General features: G+C 37.6%; 1 protein-coding gene across 1 annotated transcript in view; it reads left to right on the forward strand.

The window, feature by feature from the left end:
• LOC126161555 (protein O-glucosyltransferase 2-like) overlaps window positions 1–13,165 on the forward strand; it is a 109,229-nt gene that overhangs the window by 75,183 nt on the left and 20,881 nt on the right. Inside the window, exons 3-4 of the mRNA XM_049917491.1 lie at window positions 3,617–3,828; window positions 3,909–4,156. Of these exons, the coding sequence (XP_049773448.1) occupies window positions 3,617–3,828; window positions 3,909–4,156 (460 nt within the window). The remainder of the gene's footprint in view (window positions 1–3,616; window positions 3,829–3,908; window positions 4,157–13,165) is intronic.

Below are 13,165 nucleotides of genomic sequence, written 5' to 3' on the forward strand. Positions count from 1 at the left end.
TTTTTTTCTCTTGACTATATTCTTGTTGAACCTCTTTTCAGGTCTTGGTACTGATGTGTTTATTAAAAAAAATTCTTCCCAATTTTTTACACGCTGTTGTACAGGAACAGCGTTACAATTGGTGACCTCCTAAAGCAAGAAGCTGTAATCAAGTGCACAATTAGTGATATTCTCTAATACATAAACAATGAAACAATCGTAGGTAAACTACTGATTTCTTTACAAAAAGTAGTGGATAATGCCGAAAGAGTTTAGTTTACTTAAGTCTTATGCAGCGAATAATGGAAAGTTTATAATAAACAAAAATGATTATTATGGAAATGAACTTTGCAAGTATTTTCTGTTAAAAATTGTCAAGAGTGAAGTGAGAGAAATATGTTCTGTTGTATCTTCCACCATTCTCTCATTTTGAGTATCACTTGCCATTTAATGCAGTGTCTCTGTGTGATGTATGTTTGAAATGGACATTGCTGTCTGATTAAACCAATGTGCTAAACTAAAATATGAACTCGAGCACCTGCTTTTTATGCAATTTAACTATCAGTGCATAGATTAGGGACATGACCTTTCCCTGCACCTATTTCTCAGAGATACATAAGTAGCTGCACTATCTTCTTCACTTTATATAGCTTCTTGAAACTTTTTAATCAGTCTATTTTAATAGTTGGCATCTGTCACACACACACACACACACACACACACACACACACACACACACACACACACACACACACACACATTATTCATGTCTTCCAATTCCAGGGAAGTGTTAAATCTTGCCTGCCGTTCAGTGAAATATGCACTTCTTCAAAAGCAGTCAACACTGTTATAAAAAGAGGCAGAATTCTCAATGGCAGCACTACCACAATGAAAATAGCAAACATCATACATACAGCATAAGCTATATGTAGTTTTAAATGTAAACAGTCACCAGATGAAGAACCTCTTGGTTCAAAACTGTAATTGTGCTTATTTGTTCTTATTAAAGAGCATTATTAACAGCGGCTTGTTGCTATTTTTACTTTATTTTAAGAACTAGACTTTTTCCCGAGGCTTGCCCCTTCATGTGTTCAACACTTAATATTGAACATACCTCCTCCTCCCTCTCTCTGTGTGCCTTTCTTCCCTCTGTGTGTCTACCCAACCTTCCAACCTCTCTCTCTCTCTCTCTCTCTCTCTCTCTCTCTCTCTCTCTCTCTCTCTCTCTTCCTCCCCCTATCTTTGTCCGTTTCCTCCACTTCCTCCCTCTGACCATATCTTTCACACACCCCCCTCTGACCACATCTTCATCCACCTCTCTCTTTCCATCTCTGCCTTCGTCTCTTCCCTTTCTACCTGCCCACTGCCCCTGTACACCTTCCACATTTCTCATGCATCTCCCCCCACCTCCCCTCTCTCTGTCCATTTCCTCCTCACCTTCACTCTGTCCATCCCCTCCTGTATCCATCTCAGCCTGTCCCCAGTCATACTCATTGGCACATGTAAACCTTGCAATGCAGTTCAATAAAGCAGCTACTTCCACAACTAGCTTGTCATGTAGGGCAGGCTACTCATCAGAGGCTTGAAAATGATCTATTTGTCCCTGAAATACAGGCTGCCATGCAAAGGAGACCAATAAAGCAGGCCAGTGCTACTACAACACAACACAACACAACACGTCTGTCATGCAGGACAGCTTACATGGCAGTGCCTGGAAAACCGTTCCTTGCCCCCTGAGATGTAGGCTACCCTGCAAAGCAATTTGATTTGACTGGCTTATACTGTTCCCACACCACATGACAGTTGTGCAGGGCAGCCTACATGCCAAGGGCTGGGAAGAACACGTTTTTGTCCATGTCTCTGCTCCTATTGGGGCTAGGAATTTATAAACCTCACATTACTGATACTGGTAAGACCAAATATGGCTGAAATCGATCCAGGGGTTTGGGAGGAGATCCCAGACATACACATATATACTGTGTTTTATATGTATGATAACAGAGTAACCAATCAGGTTCAAATTTATGCTCTTTTGAAGTAAGTTCCTAATTTTTTCACTACTTTGAAATATTATCAAGGTGTGAATGAATATTTTTGAAATTTTCTTCATGTGATACTTTATTATAAGTAACTGTATCACCTGTAAAAAAAGTCTAAGGTTATTTTAATATTGTGTGCCATGGGAGTAATATATAGCATGAATAGAAAGGATCCCAACACATTTTCCCTGGATATGCCTGTAACCCCTCCTATGTCTGTTGATGACTCTCCGTCCTAGATAAGATGCTGCATGTTCACTGCCAAGAAATCCTCAATCCAAACCAAAAGTTCATTTGATACGCCATTTGATCTCACTTCTGTTAACAAAGATCAGCATGGTACTGAGTGACGTGCATTTTGGAAGTCAAGAAATATTGTACGTACCAGAATTCCTTGATCCATGGATTTCAGGATGCCTTGTGAGAAAAGTGCAAGTTGGGTTTCATGTGATCATTGTTTTCAAAACAGTGTCAGTTGTCATGGAGGAGGTCATTCTATTCAAAATGCCTCATTTTATTTGAACTCAGAAAATGTTCTAAGGTTCTGTAACAGATTTGTCTCAAAGATATTGGATGGCAGCTTTGTAAATCACTTCCGCTACGCTTCTGCATAGAGGTTTAACCTATGCTTTCTTCTAATTAAAAGGTAACAGTTTTGTGTTTGAGAGATCTGCAACATTACATATGACCAGAATTTCTTTGGGTTTTGTGTCAGGTCTTCCAAGACAATTCTGCTGCAGTAGTCACTGAGGCTACACAAGTTGCCCTTTTGACAGGAAGAGTTTCAATCCGTATCATTCTATTTATATTCCTATATAATGAGAGACTTCTTCAACAATTTAATTTGGTTTTATTTTCATTTGATCCTTTAGGGTTACATTATGTGTGATGGATGTATGTTTAATATAGAAAACACCAAGAATAGGAAACATTCTGTATCTCTAATGTTACAGGGTGCAGTTCCTCTTGCAACCAATTCTCATTTTCTGGGTAAGCCTTTCTCTGCAATATCTTTCCTGCCAATGGTATTACTTTTGCTTGAGAGTCAGGAGAGACTGTGTGGTGTTAGAAGAACAACAAAGAGATAGTGGCAGAATGAAATTTAATTGATTGATGAGAGAAAAAGACTAATACAGTTTCAAATTACAATCCTCCATTTAGTTTTCTCGTGAAGGATCACTGTGTGTTTACTTTACCAAGTGTCTCTCTTCATTGTGTATTGGTGTCCAGAGAGGACAGTGGCCATGAGTGACTTATGCAAATGTGAAACTTTTTGTGTGTTATGTCTGTGTCTGATTAAGTACTTACTCCAAAAGCAAAATAATATCTAGCAGTCTTTTTTCAGTGTGCCTGTCTGGTTTTAAGTGCCTTCTCTATGTTTTGACTATTATTATTCTTTTCATATCATTCCATTATCTCTCTGACATGAAGCGTTTCAAACACTGCTGAAAGTAGTGTCTGTGGTGATTAATATTTTGAACTGTGTCAATGCCAATGAGAGGCTAAATGCAGTGTATGAGGAGAATAGCTATGCATTTGTATATGGTATTTCTGTGATAAAAAGGAAGAAAATAAGAACATGAATGTCTTTTCTCCAGGGCCCATCTTTGCTGAGGACTGTTACTGTCCAGTTGAATCTATTTCTGAGTGGTTAACCAAGTTTGGCTGTCAAAGAGAATATGAACAGATTACAGAAGATCTTAAGCCATTTCCTAATGTGAATCTCACTGAAGTCAGAAGAAGCATTCTTAAAAAGTATGACAGTCCAGGCAGCACTAGCCTCTGTAACTATGTCATTAAAGATAATGAGGTATTGCTGTTTCTTCCTTTTTAAGCAAGGTACATGAAATAATAGAACCTAGTATTTTTAGATTTTTGTTGTTGTTTTAGATATACAGAAAATGTTATGGCAAATATGTTGGTTTCAAGATGTTCATGGATGCCATATTATTATCTTTGGCACGTAAAGTAGTTCTTCCAGATCTGGAATTTTTCATGAACCTAGGAGACTGGCCACTTGTCAGCACTGAAAAGGGTCCGAAAGTGCCAGTATTTTCTTGGTGTGGTTCTGACGATACAATGGATATTGTTTTACCTACTTATGATATTACTGAGGCAACACTGGAATGCATGGGCAGGTATGACTTATTTTGCATGAGTATTAAAAGATAGAAATTTCCATCAGTTTCGTTCAAGGCAATATTTTTGATATCAACTTAATATGTAATTTTTGCTAATATTCTATTGTTTTGCTTTAGAATTTAACAAACTCACTTATGGCATGACAAATTTGCACATGATGTATCTATAATATGTTTTGTGGAAATCATTTTTAGAGTGAAGTGAGAAATATTAAGAATTTTACATACATCTGAAATTTATTTTCATAAGCTCACTGTTCATCAAATGTTCATTAAACAAAGTTTATTTGTATTGAAATACTCCCCTATGCAGAAAAAATACCTGTTGTTTCAAGGTAAGTATTGGTATCTTAAGGTCTATATGTACATAGCTACTCCACAAATACGAGCACCTGTATCTCTCCATGCGAGCTATGATTTCCCTTCTTTTATTACGATGATCATCTCTCCCTGTGTAGGTCAACATCGACAAAATATTTTAACATCCAGAGGAGAAAATTGGCAATTGAAATTTTATGAGAAGATCCTGCCGCAATGAGAAATGCCTTTGTTTTAATTATGTCCACCCCAAATCCTGTATCATGTCCATGACACTCTCTTCCTTATTTCTTGATAATACACAACATGGTGCTCTTCTTTGAATTTTCTCAATGTCCTTTGTTAATCCTATATTGTAAGGATCCCAAACCACGCTGCAGTACTCCAAAAGAGGATGTACAGTTGTTAGTGTAGGCAGTCTCTTTAGTAGATCTGTTGCATCTTCTAAATGTTCCACCAATAAAACATTGTCCTTGGCTTGCCTTCCCCATGACATTTTCTATGTGTTATTTCCAATTTAAGTTATTTGTAATTGTAATTCCTAGATATTTAGTTGAATTTATGGCCTTTAGACTTGATTGATTTATCATGTAATGGTAGTTTAATGGATTCATTTTAGCACTCATGTGGATGGCCTCACACTTTTCATTATTTAGCCTCAAGTGCCAATTTTTGCACCATACAGATATTGTATCTGAGTCATTTTGCAATTGGTCTTGATCTTCCAATTGTAATGTCTCTTGCAGGTTGTCTCTCCGCAACATTTTCAGACATTTTATAAATTATATAACTCAGTACATATCTCGAAATATCTCTTCTTATCTTACCGATTATCAATGCAAAGTAGTTTCAAGCCCAATTATTCCTTGGAGCATCCATTCCCTTCGTGGAATAGCTTCTCTGCTATCTATGTTTTCTCTTATGAAAAGAATGAAGGAATGCTTGCCAATTAGTCGTGAAAGAAGGAGGATGTATATGTATGTATTGTTGAGCTAGTCGCCATCTTGATGAGATACTGTATGAGAAGGAATTTAATACATGAACTAAACCAAAGTAAGTGTGTTCGCGTATTATTTAACTGATTATTATTGACAGTGTCTGCTTACTACGCTGTGTTGCACGGGATCAGTGGGTAACGTCTGATTTACACTGACTGAACCTGCCGTTTTGTATGCTCAAGATATCCAGTTACTTCAAATAAATAGGCTAACACGGTCTTACCTGCATATCTCCGGTCTTCCCCATGTGATCACCGAAAGTTAATAATTATTACAAAAATTTTTTCAGGAGATCGACTGACAATTTTCGTCGCACCGAGACTTCGAAATGGCTTCACTGCCATATGGAATTTAAGTTAAGCTCAATTTAATCAGGATAGAACAGTATTGAACTGTGTGAATGTGATAAGCCTGCTTTGTGAATGAAAATTCCCTTAACATACACATGTTTTTACTATCCTGATCAGTGAAGCTAAATCAGGCCGGTGTGAGAGAGGTTTTTAAATTTTAGATCCCACAAAAAAATATTAAACAATGACTTCATTAGATGATAAACTAGAGCATTGTCTACAAACAACTGAAGATGGCTGCTCAGATTGACTCCTAAATAGTTTATATAGATAAGGTACATAGAGGGTCTATAATACTACCTTGGGGAATGCCAGAAATCATTTCTGTTTTACTTGCTGACTTTCTGTAAATCACTACAAACTGTGACCTCTCTGACAGGAAATCATGAATCCAATTGCATAACTTGGATGATATTCCATAAGCACACAATTTGATTACAAGCTGCTTGTGAGGTATGGTGTCAAAAGCCTTCTGGAATTCTAGAAATATGGAATCAATTTGAAATCCTTTGTCGATAGCACTCAACTCTTCATGTGAGTAAAGAGCTAGTCGTGTTTCACAAGAACTATGTTTTCTAAATCCATGTTGACTAAGTATTAATAGATCATTTTCCTCAACATAATCCATAATGTTCAAACATAATGTATGTTCCAAAATCCTGCACAATATTGATGTTAATGATATGGGCCTGTAATTAGGTGGATTACTCCTATTTCTTTTCATGAATATTGATGTGATGTCTGCAACTTTCCACTCTTTGGGTATGGATCTTTTGTCAAGTGAGCAGTTATATATGATTGTTAAGTATGGAGCTATTGCATCAGTATACTCTGAAACGAACCTGATTGGTATACAACCTGGATTGGAAGACTTGCTTTTATTAAGTGATTTAAGCAGCTTCACTGTTCCAAGAATATCTATTTCTAAGTCATATTGACAACTGTTCTTCATTCGAATTCTGGAATATTTACTTTGTCTTCTTTGATGAAGGAATTTCGGAAGGCCGTGTACAGCACTGTAATCAATACTGTTTCCATTGCTATCACGCAGAGAAGGTATTGACTGTGTCTTGCTGCTGCCATATTTTATGTGTGACCAGAATCTCCTTGGATTTTCTGCCAGGTTTCAAGACAAAGTCTCGTTGTGAAAACTATTATAAGCATCTCGCATTGGAATACATGCTAAATTACGAGCTTCTATAAAAGTTTTCCAACCTTGGGGTTTTGAGTTTGTTTAAATTTGACATGCATTTTTTGTGGTTTCTGCAACAGTGTTCTGACATGTTTCGTATACCATGGGAGATCAGCTCCATCATTTGTTAATTTATTTGGTATAAATGTCTCAATTGCAGTTGACACTATTACTTTGAATTCAAGCCACACGTGATCTGCGCTTACATTGTTAATGTGGAAGGAGTGGGGATTGTCTCTCCAGAATTTTTGTCTGCTTTTGTGAATAGATATATTTTTTGTTTATTTTTAGTGGATCTGGGAGTTGCGGTATTTGACCTCACTACAACAGCCCTGTATTCACTAATCACTCTACCCATTTTGATGCTTGTTATAGCTCAGATTATCTGTTGCCAAGAGGTCAAGTGCGTTTTTACAACCATTTACTATTCCAGTGGGCTCATGAACCAATTGCTCAAAATAATTTTCAGAGAATGCACTTAGCACAATTTTGGATGATGCTTTTTATGTATGTCTGGATTTAAACATGTATTTTTGCCAACATATCGAGGGTAAATTGAAGTCACCACCACCTATAATTGTATGAGTCAGGTATGTGTTCAAAATTAGACTCAAGTCTTCTTTGAACCTTTCAGCACTGGAAGGTCGGTAAAAGGATCCAAATATTATTTTATTCTGGTTGCCAAGAATGACCTCTACTCATACTAACTCACAGGAACTACCTACTTCAATTTTGCTGCAAGATAAACTACTTCTCACAACAACAAACACACCGTCGCCAACAGTTTAAGCTGCACTTATTTCTGGCTTTAGCCAGCTTTCAATGCCTATAATGATTTGAGCATAAGTGCTTTCTAGTACTTTCCCAACATTGCTACAATAATTTACAACTGTTATAATGATGGTTTCTAGATCTACATTCTTCCTGTGTTCAACCTGCACCCTTTGAAACTGAAGTCCTTTCTGTTTTTCCCCAAGGCCCTCTAACCTAGAAAACCACCCAGTCCACACCACACAGTCCCCACTCCCCCCTGTAGATGCCTCCTGTGTGTAGTGGACTCATGGCCTATTTAATGGAACCCGGAACCCCACCACCCAATGGTGTAAGTCAAGGAATATGCAGCCCGACAGTTGCAGAGCTGTATGAGCCTCTGATTCAGATCCTCAACTTGGCTCTGTTCCTGTGGTCCATAATTGGTTCTGCTGACTACGCTGAAATGGTGAGCTCTTCTCTCATGTTGGACTGTCAGCCTTTACTGCTTCTGTCAGCTGCTCAAAACCAGAGAGCAACTGTTCTGATCCAAGGTGTCACACATCATTGGTACCGACATGAGCCAACACCTGCACTTGGCTGCACACTGTGCTCTTCATGGCATCCAGAAGGACCCATTCCATGTCTGGAAAGACTCCACCTGGTATGCACACAGAGAGCACACTGGCTTTTTTCTCATCCTTGGCAGCAATGTCCCTAAGGGCCCCCATAATTCACCTAACATTGGAGCTCCCAATATTGTGACTACCCGGATCTTACAGGCTGAGAGGTGTCCTCTGAAACAGGACAGGCGACTGCTTCTGACTGAGGGACATTGTCAGCCACAGATAGCACCTGGGACCTTTTTGTCAGACTAACTGGGGAGGCCTTACGTTCAGGCCCTCGGGATGTCTTTTTTAGCCTACTGCATTCCGAGGCAACCTCCCACTCAACCACGGGTGAGGGGTCAACCTCAGTGTGAGCAATAACTGGGCTGGCCACCAGTGCAGTCCGATTGGTGGTCACATGGGTCATGCTGGACATCTGTTCGATCCCCAAGGCCATTCCACAACAGTGATCCCATCCACTGCAGCCACATGCTGTGTAACTGAAGCCAACACAGCCTGGAGCTGGGAGCAAAGTGTCATCAACTCAGCTCGCATCCACATACAGCACTCACAGTCCCTATGCATACTAACTACACTACACAGACAGACAAACAAACAAACAACTATCAACAAGCACTATGAAACTCTACTGCAGACACTGACAAAAATGCAAGAACTGGGTCTAATGAATTTGATTAAAGAACAGAAACCAAAAACTAAACTGCCAAAGCACACAGGTGAGACTAAATAATTTTGTGGCATTTATTATATTCGACTTACAATTATAAATAATACATCACATGAAACAGCAACTGAAACTGCTTTGTTTGTATACCTGTTTTTCCAAAGGGAATGTGTATGAGATGACCAAAAGTGACTTAAAAATGTGTTGAACGATTGAGAGACTGTTTCACATGTAGCCCCAAGAAATCACTTCAGAACGCTAGTTGTGAATTAGCGATACCAGAGACATCTATGTGGAGATTTTTAAGGAGATACTTATGACTACATCCATACCATTTGCAGTTGTTACAAACTCTTAAATCTACAAACCACAGTTTATGTGCCAGCTTTCCAAAAAAAAAAAAATGTTGCAGCATGACACTGAAGATTTTCTGGATTGATGAATCAACATTTCACCTAAGTGGAAATGTTAACACACACAATCTGGGGGTATGCAAAACCCAACAACCTGGTAAAGTTGCAGTGAGACTCCCCTGAGTTGAATGTTTTTGTATCGAACCGCAGCAGAAGGTTTCTGGGCCACTTCTTTTCCGGCAAAGCAACTGTAACTGGTGTTTTTTACTTTGAAATGCTAGAACTATGCTCTTTCCTCAATTGGATGAAGCTTAACCACAGAACTTTATTTGGCAGCCTCATTGGCTTAACTCAGTACATGACTGGTTAAACAACATTGTACTCAAGTGCTGGATTGGCCACAAGGGGCTGGATGATAAGAGTTTGTTTTGCAAAGCTTCCACATTCATCTGATCTGATGCCATGCGATTTTCACCTTTGGGGATTCACAGAAGTATCATTTTTATATGTTGCTGCTACCAACTGATCTACCCACCTTAAGGAACAGGATTGAAACAGTTGCAACAATTCTCCAGACACACTGATAAAGATTTGGGAAGAACTCGTCTATCAACTCAGTGAGTGCCATGTGACAAATGGTGCTCATATTGAATGCTTGTAAGAAAAACTGTTTGAGTTGCTCTTTTGTTTATAATTATGTAAGTTGAATGTGGTTAATGCTACAAATCCTTAAAACACTGATAGTCATTTTGAAACACCTAATGTGATGTATATGAATGAAATCTACACAATGTAAGTCTTTTCAAGAACAAACTTGAGTGAGGAAAAGAAATACAAATGAAAACAATTACACACCTCTCTCTTTTGGCAATTGGTGTTAAAAGTTATGAACCATTGAAGATCGTAGTTATGTTCTCTTTCTCAGGCTCAAAGAGCTGGTACGTTTTCTTTTCTCTTGCTATGATGACCAGTCAAATGAAAACCATATTTATTTGTTTTAAATGTTGTTCAAAATGCATATGTGATACATATTTGTATCACTTTTTCCTCCAGTAATATCCCCCTTGCTCACTTTCAGTTGACCAGTGTTTGCAGAGAGCCTGAATACCCACAGAAAAAAATTTGTTGGGGTGTCTGTGCAACAACACGTACCTAGTCATGAGAAAACTTATTGACACACAATGCTTGTTTGAATGGTCCAAGCATAAAAAAGGTCTAGTGGATATGGCAGATACAGAATACACTTAAACTCCAGAACTTGCGAATCTGAGTGTTATACACTAGCAATAGTCATTTCTCACTAGATGTTGTGCTCCTTGAGGACAATTTTCTCATCTCAAAATAGGATGAGCATAAGCTTTCTCTTCTGTTACTTGAGTTAAAAATTTGTTTGGTTTGATGTATGAGAAATTGTTTCATAATCACTGATGATTTTTGCAAGGGAGGAATCACCTTCTTGTTCTACATACAACAGAAGTTGTTCATATGCATTAACATGTCACTCTTTCAATTTAGCAATTAGCTACAACATGGATGCTTTATGGAATTGGAGCACATAATTCACAGTGAGATGTCCTGAACTGATGTTTAACATTGTGGTAATGTCATCCTGTGCCACTTTGCAGTTTCTTCAATAACTGAAGTGTTTTCTGGAGTCACAATGCTATTTACCTGACAAAGATCAGGAAGGCCTTGCATGTTACCTTAGGGTAAGTCTTTCCGCTCCCGGGATTGGAATGACTCCTTACCCTCTCCCTTAAAACCCACATCCTTTCGTCTTTCCCTCTCCTTCCCTGTTGTGAAAGCTCGAATTTTGTGTGTGTGTTTGTGTGTCTATCAACATACGAACACTTTCGTTTGGTAAGTTACATCATCTTTGTTTTTAGATATATTTTTTACATCATCTTTGTTTTTAGATATATTTTTCCCACATGGAATGTTTCCCTCTATTATATTCATAACTAGTAGCTTCTTACATTTGTCTTGAGTTAAACTGTTCCTTGGCCATTGATACTTAAAAGTAGTTTTTTTTTTTTTTTTTTTAATGTATCTTATTGATGGATTACTTTTAACTGATTTTTGAAATAGTACCCTTAGAAAGTAAACCTTTACAAAGTTTTAGTTTCACATCTAATATCCAAATATGTAAATTTTTCCTGGTAATATTACATTACAGATAAGTTAATGTACGGAAGGGTGAGACTGGGCAGTGAAGCAAACTTCCAGACTAGTCTAAATTTTTTGAAAAAAATTGTAAATGAAACAGTGAGTAACAAATTGAAATTCATTTTATAAAAAGTACTAGTTGATTACCTGGCATTGCCCAGGTATATATTTTTCGATCTTCTGTTACTCCATTCCCTCTCTCTCCGTCATTCTCTTCCTCTTCCCTATCTTTGTTCATCTTCTCCTTTTCTCTCCATGTTATCACTCTCGCTCCAACAGGAGGTCACTGGTTCTTACCCCCACAGTGTTTCTTTGCAGATAGTAAATAATTTGTGCACCAAATTAGGTAGAAATCAATTGAGGAGTGTAGGAAGAGCTTTTTACCAATGTATTTGTCTGCATAAGCACATTCACATATATGTAATATACTTCACATATCTGTACACATATTTCACCTGTATCTTTAGCGAATTTCATCCTGCAGTTTCATTTTCACTCAGCTCAATGTTCATGACATCATACCATCTGAACTATGTGTTGTACAATGATATAATTTATTTGGTACATTCAGTGATATATGTGAATACTGTTTGCAAAATATGCCATGAATATAGCTAGTAGTAAAAAAGTAATAAATTAATATGAGGGCTTGTTGAAAAGTAATGCCTCCAAATTTTAATTGGAAAATTCTTAAAGCTTTTTAAATAAAACAAGTGTTATTAACATTTTACATCTTCATTCTTAATGTCTACATATTTATTTCCCAGCATAGTCACCCTGTCAATGTATACATTTCTCCCAGCGAGAGACCAGTTTGTTGATAGAATGCTAACTTTTTAATGTAGCCACACCTCACATCTGCTTGCATCCTTCATCACTATCAACTAAAGTCCTCAAAAGTGTTCATTAAGTTTTGGAAACAGATGGTAACTGGATGCTGCGAAGTCAGGACAGTATAGTGGATATCAGTGACTGTGGCCCCAAGGTACTAGATTATCATGGATTTCACAGTGCTTGTGTGTGGTTTGACATTGCCATGTGGAAGGAGAGGGTCCTCCATATGTCTTGTGCACCAACACAGATACATTACAAACTACCATGTTACACTCTACAGTTCAGAGTGCTCTAGCTGTAGAGGACTGTAATATGTAGACATGAAGAATAAAGACACAGAACAGTAATAATGTTGGTTTTATTAAAAAAGCATTGAGTTTTCACATAAAAATTTAGAGGCATTACATAATTTTCAGCTTACCCCTCATCATGTTGATACTTCAGAGTTTATTGCTACAGCTAGTGCAGTAAACACTTTCTTGTACCAGTAGGTAAACACTAATGATGTCATAACTTTTAATGCACGCACTGTAAAAGTAAAGAAACCCAAAAATTAACAAAATTTAGCCCCTTGAAGATCAGTTTTAGAGATCTGCCTGTAGATCTTTCAATCAACTTTCATTTTTAGTGGGAATCAACTCTTTCACTTTGTTCATGCCAACAGAAACTTGATACCTAATACAACCTTTATGTAAGTCAAATTATGGAAAGTATTCATGAAAACTTTGTTAACAAGTTGTGCAAATGAGGTG

Source organism: Schistocerca cancellata, chromosome 2 (assembly GCF_023864275.1).
Source record: "Schistocerca cancellata isolate TAMUIC-IGC-003103 chromosome 2, iqSchCanc2.1, whole genome shotgun sequence".
NCBI lineage: Eukaryota > Metazoa > Arthropoda > Insecta > Orthoptera > Acrididae > Schistocerca > Schistocerca cancellata.